A 22,940-nucleotide genomic window follows, 5' to 3' on the forward strand; every position below is an offset into this window, starting at 1 on the left:
GTACCGAAATATTGGACCACCCTTTTTTTATCCCCTGAATAATTGTATTTAAATTTTAAAAATGTGTTATATATTTATAGAAATTAATTTTCTGTAAAGAAAAGAATAAATTTATAAGTCGGGTTAACAGTTGTTTCTTGTCCTTAATTTACCAATTTTCGGTATAGATTTAATTAATCGACAGTTAAGTAACATTAATAGTAAAATAGCTTCCTTATCTCTTAACCTTTTTACACAGTGTACTTTAGGACTGTCATCAATCCAGTTCATTATTTCCTTTTTGTTTCGAATAGCAAACGATTTCTCACCGTTTATAATAAATAATAATAATGTTAAACAGTGTAATAAAATATAATGACTAATTATTTTAACCTAGAGTTTAAGTTTTTATCGGTCCAGTGTGTAGTGATACAGTTACATTTCTGATTAAGTGAATCTCATTCGATATGTTAAATTCGGTACGGTTTATTGTTCTGACGGTACCGTCTGTTGTATCATCGGCTACGAATAATAATGCACGGTACTCTTGCTGCTAGTTCAGTAGAGATCTGTCTATCACTGTAGTAATGATTTAGTTGTGAGTCTATCGAATCCCTGTTTTTTCCGACCCCTTTTCCTTCTGCCTCCGTTCCCCTCGTCTTGTTTCTACACTACGACTACTGTTGCCGTCTGCCTTGCTACGGCTTGCCCTCGCATTTCCATATAAATTTGATCGCACGACCTCCCGCCGCGTAGACGCCGGCCCCGGCCGGCGTAAGAAATTGATAAAATAGAAGAAACACAGTTGGAATTTACATAAACTGTTTCCTTGAATAATACCTAGTTCGTCAGTATAATGGTGACATGCGGTCTTGTCATGTAATTTTATTAAATTATATCCATAATATTTATTTACATGTGTAGAAAATGTTTCCTCTCTTGTATGTTCTTTAATAAAATAGATTTTTTTTTAAAGAGCGATTTTCTGTAACCACATACTACTGTGAATATTCCTCCACTGCGTGTTAAATATATTTTTATCGTCTTTATCCTGTTAATTTGGAAAAACTGATTTCTGCTTTCGGTATTTGTGAAACTTTTGTTCGGTTATTTAAGAATAATATAAAAACATTAGCATTTTAAGAGGGGAGTACGGAGAGGAGTTAACTTTCCCTCGTCTGACCTTCAAAATTGGTTATAAGCTTGTAACAGGTTATTAAAAAAAACCGTTAAAAATAGTAATTTGTCAGGAATGTTTAATGTTAAAATTCAAATGGATTCATGTGTGCATCAATGTCTGATAAAAGCACATTTTGTAATAAAAAATGTGGTTTTCCAGCTAATAATGCGTATATGCGTACCCTGATTCACTTATTTCATTCACTCCTTATTAGTTCATTGTGTGTACATTTTTACACTGTAAATTGTGCTTGCGCGTATATACACACATTTTTGTATTGTGCTGGAAATAAAATCTTTGTAATCTATCATTTTAACAAATTAAAAGATTTTTATTAAATGTCTGGTATGTTAGTGGGTGCAAAATATATGCTTTGAAATAGTAAGAGGTAACTTCATTTTAATTATAAGAAATGATGCTCTGCAACTGACATTCATTTTAAAGTACTGTGTACATTATATCTTCCCCCCACACACCAGTGCATATAACATCTTAGTAACGATGCTATGTGCTGTTCACTGCACAGTTTCAAACGTGCTACAGTTTGCGAACGTTTTGTTGAATCAACAAAACAACATACAGGCTTCACATTCTTTGAGAAATATTATCGTTTTTTATTATTGGATAAAGTGAATCTGTACAGAATTAACTGAGAAATAAATAAATCAAATTAGATCCTGTTTCTTCAAAGTAACTGTCACGCGCGCGTTAACTTTTCTACATATGAGACCTTGAACACCTTTAATTAAAGTAATTTATTTTATTCAGTGTTAATTTATATTTTTTCCCCATAACGTTTAGCAATACAGAATTATCAGTAACGCATCAAAATGCGTTACTGATAATTTCATGTCAGCAAACTGTCAAAACAGTTTGCTGACATGAAAAAACCTTTAAGAATTAATCAGTAAGTAAAGAATCGTTGGTTGCAATGAATTTCAGACTAGTTATAGTTTGTAAACATTTTTATGTTGGATACATAAAACAGTTTTTGTTTTTTTACAGGCTTTGGTTTTGATCTTAACACTTGTATTTTGTCACTATTTTCCAATTTCATCATTATTTCGTGAGTAAAGTGCAGAATTTGAAATATTGTGCATTCTTCAATTGTAAGCCGTTTGGTGACAGTTCATTTTGCCCCATAATCTCTTTCAAAATGACTTAAAAACTCTTTTAGATTTAAAATTGAAATTCACTGGTGGCCAGACCACCATTGTATGGTGAGTGCTGGAGTAATTATCGACCAAATTTTTTAAGCGGCTGTTGAATTTTTGTAGCCAGTTGCAAATAAGTCTTATCGTGAAATAAAACAGTACTGCTTGGCTGATGGCTATGTTTATGGTTCTGTATCACCTTCAGGGCGTGCTTACGGCACGCCTCCTCAGCTAGGCTCTCCGGGCGGGTTGCCGTGGCGGTTGGCGGGCGGCGTTTCAGAGTGGATTATTAGGTGTCCAAAATTCATTACCTCGTGTGTAAAGATATTTTTTTCGAATGATGAAAATTGATATAACGAAAGTAAAATAAGAAATTTAACTCTAGAAATTGATATTAACGGATTGTGATTTTCCGCTAGTGATCGTTCATTCCGATGCCTAATTTTTGGTTATAGTTCATTATTTTATGAAGAAAAACAGTTACATAAATAGAAAATTTGTAAAAAAAAATTTTAAACACGACTCTAAAATTAAACGCACTAAAGGGTAAAAAATAATTTTAGAACGGTATCTCAAAGTGGATTTGACTAGCTTTGATGGTGACATGTAAGATTATGTGAAAGTCATAGCTTCAAATTAAAAATGTTTATGTTTTTGCCAATTTTTTCTTTTTCCCACTCTTTAGGCCATTCATCACGCTTAAGAAAAAATTTTCAAAAAGTTCGAATTTTTAATTTAAAGCTATTATGACATTCACATAATCTTACATATCACACTCAAAGCTTGTTGTAAATCCATTCTGAGATACCGTCCTAAAATTATTCTTTACATTTTAGTGCGTTTAATTTAAGAGGTGTTTTAAAGATATTTTTTTTTACATATTTTTTATTTTCTACTTTTTAGTGCGTTTAATATAAGAATGGTTTTAAAAAGTTATTTTTTTATATTCTACTTTTTAGTCTTCATAAGTTTGTACGTTACAGCTGCGCTAGTGCACAAGTTTGAACGAAAGATCAGATCGGTTCGTTTTACGGTGGTTGAGTGCAATCAAAACATAGGGCTAATCGATTTAATTTCATGATAACCAAGATCCGGTCGATCAAGACTGTACCCAATACGTTAAACAGTTAGCGCTCGGCCTGCTGATATATACAACAGTTTGAATCGTGAAAAGCCGAGATATTACGGTGGCATCACATCGCACCCACTCCCCAATTTCCGAACGGCGCCCTGGGGGCACTTGAAAATATTATCATCCGACGGGTACCACTGGCAGCGGATGGGGTATCGTCTGAGTCGTCGAAAAAAATTTTCAGAGCGCTAGGACCGACCGTTTTTGAGGTATTTGCGATTTTCGTCCTAAAATTCGGATCCGGTTAAAAAGAACTAAATTTTCCAAAATCGATATATATATATAGATTTATATTTCGCATATATATCCCTATATAGTAATATAAGTATACACCTGCTAACCAGCACGTGACATGTACTAACGAATCAGGATTTTCCGCTAGTGATTTGTACATTCCGCTGCTAAGCTAAGGGGGCTGCACACACAAACGCACTTACAAATGTTTAGTAGAGTAGGATTGATGAGACAGAATCTGTTAAGGATTTTATAGTAAATGAATCTATTGTTGCTTTGCTCAACATGAAGTCAACAAATTTTGTAATGAAATTATAAAATTTATTTCATAGTTTTTTTAACTTTTCAGGTCCTAGTAAATATTCGTTGTCATCTTTCTGAGTTTGTATTACGTTTTTTGATTTCGTTTGAGTTTCTGAATTGTGCCACTACCATTAAATTGTCATTTACTTTTGCTAGTTTTGCAACAAATCTTATTTCATTACCAGTAAAAATTTAATAAGAAAGTCATCATCTTTTTTTACATACGTAGATTAAAAAATGTCAAAATTACTTTGACTTTACGTTCATCCTTATCGTCCATTCTTGTCTTCTTGAGACACTGATGTGGAAACAATAAATGTTTTTACAATTAAATTGTTAGCCAGCAGTTTCTATTTTGAGAGAATTTGATTTCTGTGAAAATGAGTCATTTAAAAAGTAATGAATTATCTGTACTTTTTTTCTCTTTTTTGGTTCAGTTCATCAATCAAGAGAAAGCGTTGTTAAGAACAGTCTTTATCTCATGAACATTTGCTCTTCATTGAACATATATACTATTTTTGCACTTCATTTACTCATATAATGTCATCATTACTCCTTGATTGCCTAAAAGTTACAGAGTGCGAAGTTCTCTTCCATTTAATTTGATCACAAACACTCTTTAAATTTTGAATTTGTTGGGTTTTCCTATTTTTTAACACATTTTAAATGTTTGGTAATTACATAATGATAATAATATTTAGCAAATAACATTATTAATTTCACTGTGTCGGTATTTTAACTGAAATAACTTACAATCACAAAATATGATTCAAAACTAAACTAATTCAACCGGTAACTAACTTAGCTTTTTTGGTTGCAATTCTGTGTCCAAGTACTTTCTAAAAACTTTCTTTAGTTTTTGATGGATTCTCATATTTTGAGAACACACAGTCTGATTTTTTTTTCATAAAACTAAAAACCAGAATAAAGTTAGGTCTAATAAATTTAATTTGTGGACACCATAAATCTATTTCTAATTAATGTGACAAAGTCACGTGCTTAGAAATTGTAAAGCATCTTTATAAAATGCAGAAAAGAAGTTTGGCATAAAAAAGAAACGAAATTTAGGTTTTAATCAATAGAGAGATCACAAATAAATTTTTGTGTTGTTTGAATTGGGAAATGTTCTTGTCATTTTGACGTTATAAAAGAATGATAGCATTTTTGTGATTAATTATTTTTATAATTGCATCGTTATAGATTCCCCTTGCAATTCAGGAAAAATTGATGTATTCCCTCAGACCGTGATTTCAAGATTTATATATATATATATATATATATATTTATCGGGTGATATTTAAGTATGGAAACAGCTTTATACTGTATATCTGATAAGTATTTGAAGACAGAAAGAAATGGGGTTCTACATAGTTAAAAAAAATCTGCATGACGGTGATTTTTTAATTTTTTCCGCCATCTTGAATCAAACTTAATTTTTTTAAATAGGAAGATGGATATGACACATGTTCAATTTAAAATTTTACAACAAAAACATTGGTGAAATCCGTTTTTTTTATTAATGCCTTCGTTATTGAGTTATAAGTATTCAAAGTTGCAACGACGGAAAAATTGTGTTAACAATAAACGCGCTGCACGAACGATTTTATTGCATTTTACATTCATACTGCATACAATAACGGTATTGATATAATAATATCAATAATAATATTGATAATAATAATAAACAATAAGTAATAGTTAACGACACTACAACAAATTAAACGGCTATATCAACTGATATTATTTCTAAATAAAAATTAACTTCCAGTGTTAATATCAGCTGATATTTGTTACTTATCGAGTAAATGAAACAAATCAGCTGGGAATGCTTAAAAACTGTATTACAAATTTTGTTAAGTAAATCGGCTGTTAATTTACAACAATGCAGTTTGTATTACGGTGAACAATGCAACTTATTAACTCCTCATTTCAACTTTTTACTTCAACATATTGAATGGTAAAATTTTATAGTGCTTGTAAAAATTAAATTTTTGGTCTAATGGTTCAAATTTGTTTTTTGGTGTTTTATTATTAGTTTCCTCTAATAATTTTAAATTTAAACAGTAAATCTTCAAATAACAATGCCTTCTTTAAGAGAAACCGAAAGAATAACTCTGGTGATGATGTGTAATAGATTACCAAACAGGGAATTCGGTAAGTAAGTCGACTGCGATCAAGACAGTACACCGATTTGAAGAAAAAAAGTAGTGGTTAGAATCGTTCTCGCACCGGTTGACCAACAACTGTCACAACTGATGCAAAGTCATTAGATGTAATGCAGAACAAGAATGTTGAAGACCCTCATTCATCGACTCGGAAAGCTATTGCCCTATATGAGATCAGTTATTTTTCAGTTCAAAAAATTCTTAATACAGATCTCACCCTTATAAGCTACACCTAGTGCAAGAATTTTCGGAAGATGATTTCGACCGCTGAATTGAGTATTGTGATATTATAATGCAAAAATTACACATAGACGAAAATTTGTTGTAATTCAATAATATTTATTGATGAAGCGACTTTTATGTTAAATGGCCGTGTAAGTAACCAGAACTGTCGATATTGGGCGGTAATAATCTCAGAAGTATGTTGGAAGCTCATACACATCACCTTCGGAATTGAACGTTTGGGCGGGGTACGTGTTGGTCATTGTATTGTAGGGCCTTTTATTCTAGATAACTGTCTTACAGGAGATGCTTACTGTAACTTGTTAGCCAATAGGATTTTACCAAATATCCGGGAAACCGTTGGACAATATTTAAATAACAACGTATGATTTCAGCAAGATAGGGCACTACCTCCTTATTATCTAAGAGCGCGGCAAATTTTAAATGGCAATTTCCAAATCGCTGGTTAGGTTGTACAGGAGCCATAGAATCAGATCCCCCTCAGACCTGTCTCACTGGAATACGTTTTTTTTGGGGTACATGAAACATCATGTTTACTAAACAAAACCTGCAGATATTGATGAATTGAAAATAAGAATAATTGACAAATCTACTCGTGTATCACCAGACGTAATACAAGTTATAAAGGATATTACTTGAGATTAGCCCACTGCCAAGCTGTAGAGGAGAAGCATTTTGAACATTTATTGTAGAATGGTATGCTATTAAAATCTATTTCATTGGTGTAAATCATACACAGAACAGAGAACTTTTGAAGAAACACAAGCCATCTTGACGCCTACCTATTGAGCTTGGGAGCACACTTTCGTGGGTGGAAGCCGAAACTAAATAACACAAAGACGAAGACGGCTTGTTTACAACTTTGCAATAGGACGGCAGACAGACAACTCCGGGTTGATTTTGAGAATACCTTCTCCATCATAAAGAACCCTAAATAAATTCGTGTTACTCTATACCGAACATTTCCCTTCAAGAGACATCTGGAAAACACTGCTGAGAAGCTAACTAGAATTAATATCATTCATATAATATGTGGAAAAACTTCTGGATCTTCCGCTGAAACCTCGCACCCTTTGGCGCTTGGGCCGGTCTACTCGATCGCAGAATACAGTGCTCCGCTCTGGCTCAACAGCGCATATGCACAGAAGGTTGCGTACAACTAAATAACATCATGCGGATTATCAACGGAACATTAAGATCGATCCCCACCGTATGGCTACCTATATTGAGTCACATATCCCCTCCTGATCACCGTCGTAAGGTGGCTCTCCTTCGGGAGCACACAGGTATACAATCTCCAATTCCCCATACACCAAGATGTAGCAGATCTGAATAGAGATAGATTGCGATCAAAGAGGTCACCTATGTGGTGGACGGTTTGCTTATTGGCTCCGCAATCGCAACTTGGAGACAGTGCCGTACCCCATTTGTGAAGTGAGTCCGCACATCTGCCACGGTTAGGATGAATTCTATTGATTGACATTATACTCGGCGAGGTTGTTCAAAGGCGGGAGGTTTTTTCCTTATATAAGGAAGTTTCAGACATCGGGGAGGACAGGTCTCCGTACAGTTTCGTTCCCAGGAGTCTGTGAAATTGGACTCAATGCAGCCAGCTCCTCGGCATTTCTCATAGGTTATCTTTGAGAACGAAACTGTACGGATACCTTTCCTCCCCGATGCCAGAAACCTCTCTATATAAGGGAGAAACCTTCCGCTGTCGAACAGCTTCGCCGATTATGAACGTCAGTCAATAGAATCCGTCCCAACCACGGCAGATGTGCGGACTCACTTTACAAATGGGATAAGGCACTGTCTTAAGTTGCGATTTTGGAGCCGATAAGCAAACCGTCCACCACATAGTCGCGGAATATCCATATAGGACCTACGGAGGAAACATAGATGATTTCCTGATGGCAACAGATACTGCAATTGAGAATATATTCTAAAAAACTGAGTGTATATTTGTAAGTTTAGTATATATTGTTTGTCTAACCTGGTAAATAATAATTTTTATTACTTTTTTTTATAATTTTTTCTATTAATTTTTTTTGTCTATCTTAATATACATTGGGAAACCATGTGCATACGCCATACGATAAATAAATTTCATTATTAATTTACAATCGAAAACATTTATTTAAAATTTTAAAATAAATATTGTAATATTTAAAGTAAGTAATATTAGTTGATATAGCCCTTTAGTTTGTGGTTAATTATTAGTTATTGTTTATTATTATCATCAATATTATAGCACTGTTTAAAGTTCGTTATTGTTTGCATTATGAATGTAAATTGCAATAAAATCGTTTGCAGCGCGTTTTACCTCGTTTTATTGTTAATACGATTTTTCCGTCGTTGCAACTTTGAATGCTTATAACTCAATAACGAAGGCGTTAATAGAAAAACGGGTTTCGCTAATGTTTTTGTTAAAAAATTTTAAATCAAAATCACGTGTCACCATAATATTTAAAAAAATTTAATTTGATTCAATAACGCGAATCCAAGATGGCGGACAAAAATTAAAATCCCACCATAATGCAGATTTTTTTTAACTGTGTAGAACCCCATTTCTTTTTGCCTACAAATACCTCACAGATATGCAGTATAAAGCTGTTTACATACTTAAATATCACTCTGTTTATATATGCGTATATAGAAAAGTTGAGATATATAAAAGCCTCACCGTCATGCAGTTCTAATTTTTTTATTAAAATTCCTATAGAATTACGCTTAAAAATATGTATATACTTGAAAATCTGAAATTTCTTTCGACTCTGTATATATATATATATATATATATATATATACAGAGGGTAAGAGGGAGAAAGAGCTATTGTTTTAGTTTCTCTATAGATTATTAAATTAAATGATCTCTGTAATTAAATTAAATGAAGTTTTACTTTAATAGCATTCCATAAATTCGTAATCAATTAAATGATTAGGAGTAATTTGTGATTATCAGTTGTTTTATTTTTCCAAATTGATGCATATATTTTACGCTTTATTCAACAAAAGCGTCAGACTTATAATTGTTTATGTAATTGTTGAAGATTAAGAGTATTTGATTATATAATTTTTTTGTGGCATCTCAGGACGATTTTAAAAGAAATGTTATAAGGCAGTATCATCAGATTAAGAGTAATTTTAAGTTTTATATTTTTTTCTTATCTTTGTTATTATGGAAGCCAGTCATTTTTACTCTTTATCACTTTGAATAATGTGATGTTGTTGGTCATTAGTAGTATTTGCGTTAATTTGGTTTTTATTATAAATATAATATTAAAAACAGCTTACGAATATATATTTGATTTTCTCAAATGTTTTCAGCTATTCTACCATCTTCAGGAAGAATTTATAATTAGAATATATAAAAAATATAAAATTTACATGATAAAATCAGAGACATAACAATTGGTCATCATAAGATAACAATTTTGTAAATGTTAAAAGTAATTTTGTAAAAGTCATATAAGTTAAAACAACTAATCCGTTTTGTAAGAGTGTCACAATTGTTATTGTCACATAACTATTGTGACAACTCTAATTTTATGTTGTAAATTTTTTATTTTTTAATTCTAAATTATTGAAAATTCCTCCTGAAGATGGTAGAATAGCTGAAAATGTTTGAGGAAATCAAATAATATATATATTGGTAAGCTGTTTATAATATTATATTTATAATTATTATATTTTACCAATGGTGCCATGTTTGAAAAACAAAATTTTATTATTTTTCCTTGTTTATTTTCTAATCACTGAATAGAAATCAAAGCTTGTTATTTATAATAAGCCTTGATAAGGAAAAATTCTTATCTTTAGATAAGAATATGGCTCATTTCCACATCTTAGTTGGTTTATCAGATGCAGAAGTTAATTAGGATACTGCAGTGGTATTATTAAGAAAATATATTGCACTTTTTTTTTTAAATTTGTTTGCATTTCAAGAATATTTTTAATTTAAAATCAGGAATCATATATGTTAAAAAATGTAGTTGGATTTATTAAAATGGGCATAAGAGAAATTAATTTTCACTCAATTTTTTGGAAAGTGTTTTTGCCCTGCACATTTAAGTGCAAATCATTTTTTTAAAAATGCTACATTGTGACTTCCAGCACTTTTCTTTTGATAATCGTGTAAGGGCAATTTTTTTTGTGAGGATAAAATGACAGTGGCAAAGCTGCAAATTAAACCAGTTATATTACCAAAATCAAAAAACGTAGGATGCAGTTTACTTCATACTACTACCAACCACATGTTGCTGGTTGTATTATATAATGAAAAAATATTTTTTTTTTATTTTGCATCTAATCATCTGTGGTAACTCTTCAATGAGACCTACAATATTATATATTTTTAGAATTTTATTGCTTAATAATTAACTGATTAGTTTCTGATAATCTGGAAAATGGACTGATTGGACATTATTAATGTTTATACACAAATGTGATCTTTTAAGCTTTTATCACATTAGTGACTTTAATAAACAAGTTAATTAATTTGCTGCATGTGTTTCAGCATTCTATGGTCTATTTCTTCCATCATTATGAATTGCCATTGATATTGCAGCAAGCTCAGTTGCAACAGTTGTTGCTCAGGTCGCAATCTGTTTCACCATCTTCTTCTCCATCGACTCCACCAACACCAGCCTCTCAACCATCATCAGCTCCTCCACCACCGCCACCACCACCACCGCCACCATCTCCTCCTTCTTCAACCTCCTCTCCTGAAACAACAGCTATTTCTGCAACTGTTACATTGGTAGACAACTCTTCTCCTGCTGTTACTACTACTACTACTATTATTTCTACTATTGTTACGTCTTCTGTTGATGCAACTACGACTCCAATCACAACAACTGCTGCTACTCCAGCCGTTACTACTATCTCGTCGACTAATTCAACCTTACAGCCTCTTGACACTGGGCCATCAGAGTGATGATTATCAGTTATAATTGTTTATGTAAATATATTATTAATCTTTCAAATATTAAAAACTTAATAATTGTGTGAATAGAGCGAATAAACTTGAATAAATAAATATGATGTAATATTAGTGGATATTATTAAATTTATTAAATAGTAATTTTATATTAATAAATAAATCAACTTTTTGTTGAAAAGCAGTTGTTAGTGTTTAAATCTTTTGATTTTTTTTCTCTATTTTTTAACTAATTCAATTCTTTTCATATTTTTCACGTATGTGTGTTTATGTGTGTATATTGCATTATTTTGATGTGTGTTGTGAAGGTTGGTAACAGTCATCATACTGGAAATTTTCCATTTCATAATTACGTTTACAAATAGTATCGTCTTATATTCTTTCAGTCTGTGTGAATAATATATAATTCTCTGTTCATTAAATTTAAAATGAAAAAAAGGAATTTTTGAAGAAGTTATTAATGTAACATTTGCATGTGAATGAAGTTGTGTGTGCCTACTAGCCGAAAAAGTTTACTAGCTTGAATAAGTTTATTACTAGTTTAAAAATTTATAAGTCAAATAATATTAAGTTAAATAAAATCCTAATAAAATAATAATAATAAATAAGTAACTGAAAATAAATTCATACAAGAATAATATTGCAGAATTAGAAGTTTATATTATTTATGCAATTATAACGAATATTAGCTTTTTTCATTTATTGATATTATCTTTATTTTAATTTAGTTCTTTGAACTCTGTGTATTATTTATTCCTATTCAACAACTGAAAATGAAAAATATATTGTAAATACAGTCAAATTATATAACACAGAGAAGTATTTATGATATTTGATGCAGCTTTATTTTATTGGAATTCATAGGTATCTATGACTATTAGCTGTAAAATGACATATAGGACTTTTTTACTTTTTTGGTTCACGTGGCATGAACCAATGAACAATCTGTGTTAATTTGAACTGAACATCAGTCGATGGCTTAAAGATAGAACAAAGAAACATTGAAAATATATAATCGGTACTACTAGTTCTCAATCAGAAGGTGTTGAAAATTTTTGGCTCCTCAATAAATAGGTAAATCTCAAAAAGGTACACCAAAAGCAAATTCTTTACAGATTTTAATTTTACAGAATTAATTTTAGTTCTATACAAACAAATAAAATGAAATTTTTTTCCTCAAGTAAAAAAAATGTATAACATTCTTAATTTCCTTAGATATAGCATTGCTTTTGGATTAACTTCTAATTTCTAGCCTACGCTCAGACGTAGAAACAAATTATAATCTTGTTAAACAGAATTAAGGATTCCTCAAAAATGATAACATTTGTGACTTCGTTCCTGTCTCAGCAAAGTGGAAGATTAATAAAAAAAGTTAGGGTGAGATTAATGTATTTTACCTGTAACATGTTTATCAATAAACATATATAATGTTTCATAATTAAAGCCAAATATTTGTATTGGTGTCTCGTTTACATGTAAATAAAATTTTCTTTAATATTCTGTTTAATTTGTAGAAATTGAATTGTATGATTTGAAAATGTTTTTTATTAGAATATGTCACTTTATTTTACTACAGCAACTATTTGAAAAGTCTACTTACAAAATTATAATTTCTTAATTTGTCTTTTTACAGGTTAAAAATGAAGTGAATTTGTTCACTCTGGTTGTGTAGACTTAATATTTTAGATGAATAACCAGGTCTGAACAGTTGAAGGACTTTATATTATAAATCTGTGGGATTTTTGGTGAATTTTATCGTAATTTTACAATATTATATTATTATTGCCTTACTCATTATTTTTTTTTACCATAAAATAATTAGTTAATTTTTATTTTACATCATTTAAAATGTAAATTTAATATGTTGTGATGATATTTGTTGATCTTAGAGAAGCTAGTGGATTTTAATAAATCAAACTTTGCATTACAAAAATGAAAGTTTTTGATGAAATAAATACATATTAAATCCTTTTTTTTTAAATCCATAAAATGTTTTACACCTCTTATTTTTTCAACAATTTAATAAAAAAGTTTTATTTTTATATTATTGAAATAAATTTTTTCAATAAAACTAATAGCTTCATTTAATTTGTTCTTCAACACACATACACGGAAACACATGATATGCATACTAATACAGAAAAATTGGTATCATGTGGTATCATTTTTTTTTATTGCTTTTAACATTTGAAATTATGAATTTGCTTGAAATGAACAAACAGTTTAATGTTTTTACTACTGATTTTTTTTTTTGTTATGTGATTGTAAACACATTCAGAAAACAATTTGTATAGGGACAGAATGATTTCACAAGAAGTGCTTTTTTATTTCATAAATTTACAAGAATAAATAATCATAGTAATTTATTAAATGTATTATTATACTTACATTTTATGTAGTTTAAGTGATTAGAGTGTAATGTTAATAGAGATAAAGAAATCTCAGGACTGAAATGCAAGTGTGTGTATTTCAATTAGCCATAATGGATATTCAGTTGGAAACAAAAGATTAGATTCACATAGAATTTAAAATAATTAATTACTAATTTAAATTATTTTTATAGGTCTATAAAAAATAAATGATACTATTTAGAATAAGAAAAAAAAATAAAATCAGGTGTTAGATTCTCTCAAACTGTGCCCAAGGGTATAGCATGAGAATATATTTATCATTACGTCATCGGTGTAAAAAGAAAAAAAATATGATACATTAGCTACTAAAACAGTTTAATATTTGCCTACATTTTATTTCAAACCGGTGAATTTGGTGAGGTTTATCTTTTTTTTTTAATTTTATGAAAATGTTTATGAAGGTATAATGTGTGGAAAATTGTATAATAATTTATTGAATTTTTCAATAATTACCGCATAAATATGTTAAAAATATTAATTTTACATTATACTCACTTTTTGAATATAAGAAATTAACAAAGTGTAAGTTATCCTTATATCTTAATTACTCTCTTGAATTCCTTTATATTTAGTGTTAGTTCATCACCTATATTACTGCTGAATTTTTTTTTAATAATATAAAATATATTTAATATTATCTGGGTGTACAATTATATATTTTTAAAAGAGTTGACTTTAAATTTTAAATATTTTTTTTACGCTTAATAAATTTTATGTATATACATTTCAATAGAATAAATTTGATTATTTCTCTTGAGATTAGTTACTGTTTCTTTTACATTCCAACTTGGTAAATTTATTAGATTTTTGTTTACATGTATTATAATTTATTTTTATAGAATGTTTTTATCGTTTATATTAAATTTGTTTCTTTCTAAGAAAAACTGCCATTTAAAGTGTAAAATTTGGTAAATGATAAAATTGTAGTATTATAATCTGTTGGTCTCTTATTTAAAGCACATAAGCTAAATCTTTATTGTTAAGCAGTGAAATTTATGTAAACATTACAAATTTTATTTTATTGATTTGTCGAAATAAATAAATATCTTAACAGTATATAACTGTTAAGTTATTTATTTATTTCGGTTCCCTTCTGTCTAATCATTAGTTTAGTTGATTGATTTTTATAGCAACAATAATTAATATTTTAAATAATAGAAGGTTGGAAGGACAGATAAAGTTAATGAAGCATTTCTGTCTTGGGTAACTAAATTAAACTGTGTCTGAATACGTTTGTTTTTGGTTAGGAAGTTGCTATTTTTTATATTTATTTGTGGTCAGTTCAATTAGAGGCTTAACTAAAGTGCAGTGTTCGATAGTAAATATAAATTGTATTTTAAACTAAATATTAATGACAAATTTATTTGTCATTAATAATATTCATATTTTCATTACTTGGTACTGACAAGCTTTTATTGTTTGGCATTGTATAAGAAAAAAAAATATTCTCTTTACTTTGTTAAATTTATTTTGTTGTATTTTTATCTATTAAGTAATTATATTACTTATTATTATAATTTTAAATATATATATATTTCAAAAATATTAATTTTCATTAAACTATTATTAAGAATAAACTTAAAAGTGAGTGTACATAAACCCATTGCACTGTCATACACACAACACACACACACACACACACACATACACACACACACACACACACACACACACACACACACTCACCTCCAATTTTTTTTTAGTGTTAATTTTATGGTCATTATTACTTGCATGGTATAAAGTATAAAAAAAATTATTAAAATTTTTTATATTGATAGTACTGGTTACTACAAATATATTACTCATTGTTATTGTTATTATGTTTCTTTCTGTTCATTGATATTATTGTCATTACATGGGAATTTAGACGTAATCATAGATAACTATTTTGTTAACTGGTTATTTAATTAAAATTTTATAAATGATATTGTTATTATTAGTTATACAATTTAAATAGGTTTTTTTTGTTGATCAAGATGGACATAATGTATATTTTTTTTAAAACAAAGGTATTTTATTTTTTTCCTACTGCATTTCCATCCTTTATTCAAATGTTTACCTTTGTGGAGAATTGAAAAATTCTAATCATATTTCTTAGATTTTGTACATTTAGAAATAAACGATGAAAATTACCTATAACAATCAACATGGCCAAAAAGAGGAATAAACATATTTTTATTACTCTTTTATTAGTTTTCTTTAAATGCATTTGCTAATATGAATCTGATGGATGAGTTTAGTAATTTATCATATCATGATAATTATATAATCTGGTTCGTACTAGTTTGTGTGTGTGTGTGTGCGTGTGCGCGCGTGTGCGTGTGTGTGTGCGTGCGTGCACGTGCACATCTTTAATAATTGGTGTGAAAGGGTTGATATTTAAGTCTTGGAGCTTGAAATGCATTGTTTTATACTTGCGTATCATTCCAAACCTGATGAATTTTAATCAATTATCTTTTAAACTAACATCTTCTAAAGTATTTTCCATATTGTTGAAATGCCAAATCTGTAAGTTAACAAATTTAGGTCTCACACACCACACACATGTGCATGTGAATTTTAAATAAATTATCTCTAATTTAGTTAAGATTTAGTGTATAAAACCTTTACTTATTTTATTCAAATTATGTTAAAAAATAAATTAAAAATATATTCAAAATATCTGAATATGCATAAAACACCATCGTGGGGCAGTTGTAGTGAAAATAAAATATCTGGAATTTACTGCATTATAATTCTTTTGGTGTTAGATAAAGGTACTTAATTTACTGATAATGATTCCTAAGTGAATGTAAGCCTTATGTAAAAAATTATTAAAGCAAATTAAAACCTACCTGGTTAGCACTGAAGACCTGTTTAATCAGTATTGTAGAACTAGTACTAGAACTTGTAGAACCAGTATTGTAGAACGTTTGTACACTTTTGTTAATGGTAAGTTGTAATTAAAAGTAAGTGATTGTCTGTGAGATTTTAAACATATTTCATTTTTTATTGCATATTTATTTTGATTATTGTGTGACTGAAGACAAATTTTAAGTGTGTGGTGACAGATAGGAACTCAAGTGATGGGATTATTCTTTGGTTGAATGGGAAGTAATTCAAAAGAATTGATTAATTTAGATATTTAGAATTGATTCTGGTGTAGTGTAATGAAATTGATTATGAAATACAGAAAAAATTACTTTCGGGAAGTACGTATTTTTATTCCATGATAAAGTGAGCGGAAAAAATACATTCCAAAAAATTGACAAATTAAACTGAGAAAGTCATTTTGTTCCTTAGACATAAATGCATCTACTGAACAGAAGAAGGAACATATTCCAGTTTTTCTTATTGTATAAATTCAGTCTTTAACAGAGAATGAATAGAAAGAGGTATATGTTCCAATAATGTGGAATATGCTCACTTACTGACAGCACTAGGAATCATAACTGTTTAGATTCAGTGACAGCCATTTTATCCTGACTACTCTTGCTCTTTTTTTGATGTTATCTATGTTGTTTAATGTATAGTCTTTTTTGGTTTATGTTGTTTTAATAAATGTGACTAAGTTTTAGTTCTAAAAAAAATACTGTGATATATATATATATATAAAATTATTTATGTTGATGGATTATTGATTTTAAAAAGTATCTTTTACAACTCCTTTTAAGTTACATTGCCTACATTGCTTAGATTGTACTACAGTATCAGTCTTGGACAGTGATAGTGTACCTGTTTCTTGTAAAAAGGAAAAATTTAATAAAATAGAATATAGAAAATGAGAAAAACCACAAGGCATAACGTAAAACATGTAACATCAAAGGCTTGCTTATGTCAGCCAAAACAACTGGAGCAAATGTGCATGTAGGAAAAAACATTAGATTTTCAGACAAGTAAAACGTAAGTATTATTAAGAACTCATATTATGGTAAAAAATAAAAACAAGATACAGTACTTACATTATGAATTAAATAGAAAGAAGTGATGAGTCCAGATATTGACTACCAGCATCAACATAAAAATAGAATTACTAATATTACAAATACTTTGCCATAATAGACACATTATGTTCAAAAGTGTCTCGTAAAGCCTATACTAGTGTTCTCACAACTTCAGGTAAATCAGTTATTAGACTTTCAAAACTTTTAACTAAACAAACCCTCAGTCGATATGAAGGGAAAAAATGATGATAGAAGGTGCAATGTTTTTCCATCTTCTATATTCAGATTCATAAGCATGTAGACTCATTCCCAAACATGTCTCACATTATTCTTGCATGCCTAAACCTCACCTAGATGTTGAACTACCATGAAAAAATACATCACTATTTCCACTTTGGAAAAATACGATGAAGTATGAATACTATCTTAAATATTCTAGAGAACTTAAGGTACAGCTTTGATAAACCACAAGTGGATGTTTTTTTACAGTTGTGAGTACTTACAAACAAAATTAAATCATATGCATTAAGTGATTCCATAAAACTAGCAGCCTTAACCAAACTTCTTGTACATAAAAGCTGGGCTAAAAATTTTGTACAAAGTTAAAGGAGATTGATTATAGAACTAAACAAAGCTCAGGCTGATGTTATGGAATTGGTTTTGACTTTATACAGAATTTCCCATTACCATTTTTACCTGTGCTAGAGATGTTTTATTTAAGATAACTGGTACTTTGTTTTCACTGTATATGACATGAAGATTAGTACATCTTTTTTTTGTTTATACCTTTGCAGGGACAGCTAGTGAGCAGTTGTCAATTAAGCCCCACTTACATAGTTTACTCACCAGGACAACACAAAACAATAATTGAAAATGTAAAACAGGCTGAAGCAAAGTTTTAAGAAGGTCTCAATGAAAACAAACTTGATTTTAAAAATTGGTGCCCACAGTATTTTGTCTAGCTTCTAAAACGTATTTAACATAAAAAGATTATCTTTACTATTAGTAAATGAAGATTTTGAGTACAATGGGTATGTAACACCCTCGGAGTTCATTGAAGGTTTTGCAAAATCAATATTTAGGTTAAAAAACAAACAATGTTCTCTCATCAAGTAAAGCCTGTAATGGATTCTTCCATTACAGAAAAATTTCCAGAGAACTCTGAAAGCTACAAAAGATTTTATGTTACAGCCTGGATTAACATCAACAGTTTTATAAGAATGACTCATCTGGGCAACTGCTGAAAATGGAACATGAATAACTTAATGGTTGAATGATGATTATTTTCAAGGTTAAAAGAGTACTTTTTTGTTACTTTTAATAAAACATGTTTATGGGGTAGTGCAACATTTTTACATTTCTTTTGTCATGTATCTTTCATGATTGAGTGAAAAAAGGAACATATTCCAACTTATGTTTCTAATTGTAATTTGATTTTCAAATTACATCTAAAGAAACAGATTTTCAAATTTGCTTTTTTTAGAATGCTTTCCTTTTCCTGTTGACAGTTTCAATTACTATCAATACAGTTAAACAGTTGGATATATATAAATATTAAAACAATTTTAGCAGTTGCTTGTGGTCGTTAAATTATAGGTGAAAGGAAATTTAGAATATGCAGAATAAAAGTCTGAGAAAAATATTTAGTCCTATAATTAATGAACATACTGTGCACTGGAGGAACTGTCATAACTTTTAACTTCATAAATTACAATAAAGTTATAGTTAGAATGATTAAACATTATATATTAGACTGGAATAACTTGATAAGTTGTATGAAATGGAATGAGACCTTTTAGGTAGACCTTGATGACAATGGAACAATAAAATTAGGTTTGATCTGGAGAAGTCTGATTTTAGGGGCTGTGATCGGGTCAGATTGGCAATTGGATTAATGAAAATTGGCAAATCTTTGTTAATGTAGCTATAATTTTTTTTTTAATTCATGTGGCCATGGATTTAAGTAAGTACTGGAACCTCACATACCAATATATTTGGGCAATTATGTCTAAATTTATCATTAGATTTTCAAGTTGTTAATTTAAATATAATAAAACCTTTCCCACTTTATCACACACATGAGAGATAGTTGCTTTGTTTTATCTTGCTATTCTTGCCCAATAATAAAATTTTAATCTTATTAAAATTGTGTAGAATGAAATTCTTGTAATTTCAGTAGAGATTTCATTCTTATTTGATTATAGGAAGTTTTCTTTGTAGGTAGATAAAGAAACAAGAAGAATTTTTCTACCTAATCTTGTTCCTTCATCAGTTAGTAAAATAAGAAAATCATTAATAATACATAATTTATAAAGAGTAAGAAATTAAATTAAGATGAATTAATTTAATTTAAATTAATAAATTTTTTTAATTTATTAAGAAATAATTTTATATTGTGTATTCGTAAATAAAATTCATGTTCATTTATTTATTTTTATTTTTTTGTAATATATTACAAAAATCTTGTGTTTTAATTATGAATGACTGTGCCTAGTATGATTGTATCTTCTTTACTGCTGTTACTAACTTCTTAAAAATAGATTTTTCATAAAAATAATTTTTATATTTTTAATTTTTTTAAATAATCCATTCATTGTTCTTTACCTATTTTGTTGTATTGGGCTTTATATAATTTTAATGAGTCAGTCAATGGGATTCAGTTATAAATAGTTTCATAGTTCCTTTAAAAATATGTTAACCTTTTCTTATCTTTATATTAGAGTCCAGTGTGTCGGATAGTGCATGATTAAAGAGTTTTCATTTCTGATTACAAGATCAAAAAATTTATGATGAAATTGTTCTACCTGAATCGATGATATTAGTACATATCTGCTGACATTACTTATTTAATTTTAGTCAGTAACATCTGGCTCAGAAACTCATTATAATTTTTTTTACTGTCATTATAGACCATGAATGGAGGAGCCTTACTAATTCATTTAAGCTACACTTCTCCTGGAGACTTATGAAAATTGATTAGACAAATCTGTTAGTTTCTAAAGTAAAAATTAAAATTAATTAATTTAGTTAGGATAAAAATAAAATAATAAGTAAATAGGTAAAATAATAAGTAATAAGTTATTAAGCATGAATATTAAAACAGATAATCATGAAACTCTTGGAAAATTTTGAACAAAATTATAAAAACTTATTTATTACATTCCTTAATACCTTGCTTTTCACTTATATATTTCATAAAGCCCTCTTTTGTAGACACCTCATGCTATTTGTCAATTTTTGCAGTTTTTTTCCATTATTAGTATTTGTATTCAGATGAGTTAAAATAGTTTTTTACGAGTGAAAACAAATTGAAAAAAAATATTTTCTTGCCTTTGTTGGTTTTGATAAAAAGAAATTTAGTTCATGAAAATATTAATGAATTTAACATAATTATAACACAAACCCATTTTAATTAATAATGCATTAGATATGATCTAATTTTAGTAATAAAATTTCAAAAAGTGCATAAAACCAGTGAACATTAGCTAATGACAAAAACAGACTGTAAAAGCGTTTCTTTTTAGAAGTTGTATTTTTTCTTCTTCTTTATCCAATTTTTGGTAGTTGAAGTTATACATTTTAATATTGTCAATTTCTTTTTTAAAAATAAATAACATTATATTTTAATTAACCAGAGTATATAAATAGATTGTGGTGGGGGGCGGGGTGGAGAACTGCTCATTTATGGTAGATAAATGATTTTTTGTGCATTCTTAAAAATTATATGCCTTACTAGGAATTGAACCCAGAACCTTATGGATGAAAGGTAATAACGCTCTTGAAGTCATAATTCATTTTTATATTAATATTAATATTTCCTGTTGCAGCTTCACTTATGAAATACATAATCAGAACTTGTAACATGAATACGCAAAAATTAATTCAATGCTTAGCTTATTTTATTTCTTTTAATTACAAAAAGAGAGTAATTATTAAAAAATACAAAGTATCTTAAAAAGAAATGAACACAAGCAATCTAAATTCAAAAAGTGCATCAGTTGAAAAAAATAACAGAAATTCAGGCCTCACTTCACTCATTCACCCCATCTAGACAAGGGGCTCTGCTACTTGGACCCCTTGTGATCATTAAACTCATGCTTGTGAGAATAAAAATGATAAATTATTAAAAATAAATGCTGATCTCTGTAGTGGAGTAGTAATGTCTCAGTTTTTCATCTGGTGGTCCCAGGTTTGAATCCCAGTTAGGCATGGCATTTTTCATATGCTACTAAATTTTATTTTGTATTCCCATGCCCAAGTTTTAAGCTTATATGATGAATCTAAAAAAAATTGTTCAATTTATAAAAACTATTAGTGTATAATTTCCTCAAAGAAACATTTGGGACCCTGAAATAACTTTGAGTGATCTGAGTGAAGAATGATGATTTCATCAAATAGTTAGTCTCCATCTTAAAAATAGTAGTTATAGCTTGGTTACCCGTTCTTCATATGGGTAAAACTTTATCTTACCCTGTTTGTAGCATTTCCTGAAAAATACTACTAGGAGGTGACCGTATTTTATTTTTTATCAGTAAAATCTTTTTTACCCTTTCAAGGGGAATTTCAAAAATTATAGAAATTGGTTTTTAGTTATTGACATGAAGATTACACACACCAAAAATCAAGTTGATATCTTCATTTGTTACTAAGAAATTAAAAAAAAATAGTAAATTTCATTGTTACTTCATTTTAACCCTTTAAACTCTGAACTTCAAAAAATCATTTCCTAGTGTGCACTTAAACCATAAAAATAACGTGTGTACAAATTTTATCAATTTATCTAAAGTAGTTTTTGCTGGGTGTTGATTATCAGTCGGTCAGGACATGTTGTTTTATATATGTATATATAGATTTGTTACATTATATAATTGGAGTGTTGTGTTTAACTTAAAAAATATTTTTCTTTTAATTATGGTTCCCAAAAATTCAAAGTATTATAAACTAAATTATTTATATATTCATTCAATATTTAATACTTGAATTAAATTATATACGTGTTAATTAGACCCCCAAAAAAGGAATAATAGAGATTAATTTTTTTTTTTAATCTTCAATGATCTTGTAATAGGGCTGTGATTTTTAGAATTTTGTTGAGATAAAATTGGTGATACTCGTTTGTTCATATACGTATTTTATAAAATTGTTGACAAACTGATTAACCTAAAAGTTTTTTGTGTGACTTATTTTTTACAGCATACTCTGGACTTAATGACACATGAAGTGATGAACAGATTACCTGTAATCTATTGGAATACCTGTAATAGATTTTAAAATAAT

At 28.9% G+C, this 22,940-nt stretch overlaps 1 protein-coding gene across 12 annotated transcripts in view; it reads left to right on the forward strand.

Annotated features, from left to right (window-relative positions):
- LOC142321817 (membralin) overlaps window positions 1-15,767 on the forward strand; it is a 261,594-nt gene extending 245,827 nt beyond the window's left edge. For 11 of the 12 annotated variants that reach the window (XM_075360228.1, XM_075360235.1, XM_075360234.1 and 8 more), the window contains one exon: window positions 10,907-11,510. In XM_075360228.1, the coding sequence (XP_075216343.1) occupies window positions 10,907-11,326 (420 nt within the window). In that variant the 3' untranslated portion in view covers window positions 11,327-11,510. Of the gene's footprint in view, window positions 1-10,906; window positions 11,511-12,962 lie in introns of those variants that run through there. The other variant, XM_075360229.1, reaches the window with a different exon arrangement.
- The last annotated feature ends 7,173 nt before the right edge of the window (window positions 15,768-22,940 follow it).

The sequence above is a fragment of the Lycorma delicatula genome, chromosome 3, assembly GCF_047948215.1.
Source record: "Lycorma delicatula isolate Av1 chromosome 3, ASM4794821v1, whole genome shotgun sequence".
Lineage (NCBI taxonomy): Eukaryota > Metazoa > Arthropoda > Insecta > Hemiptera > Fulgoridae > Lycorma > Lycorma delicatula.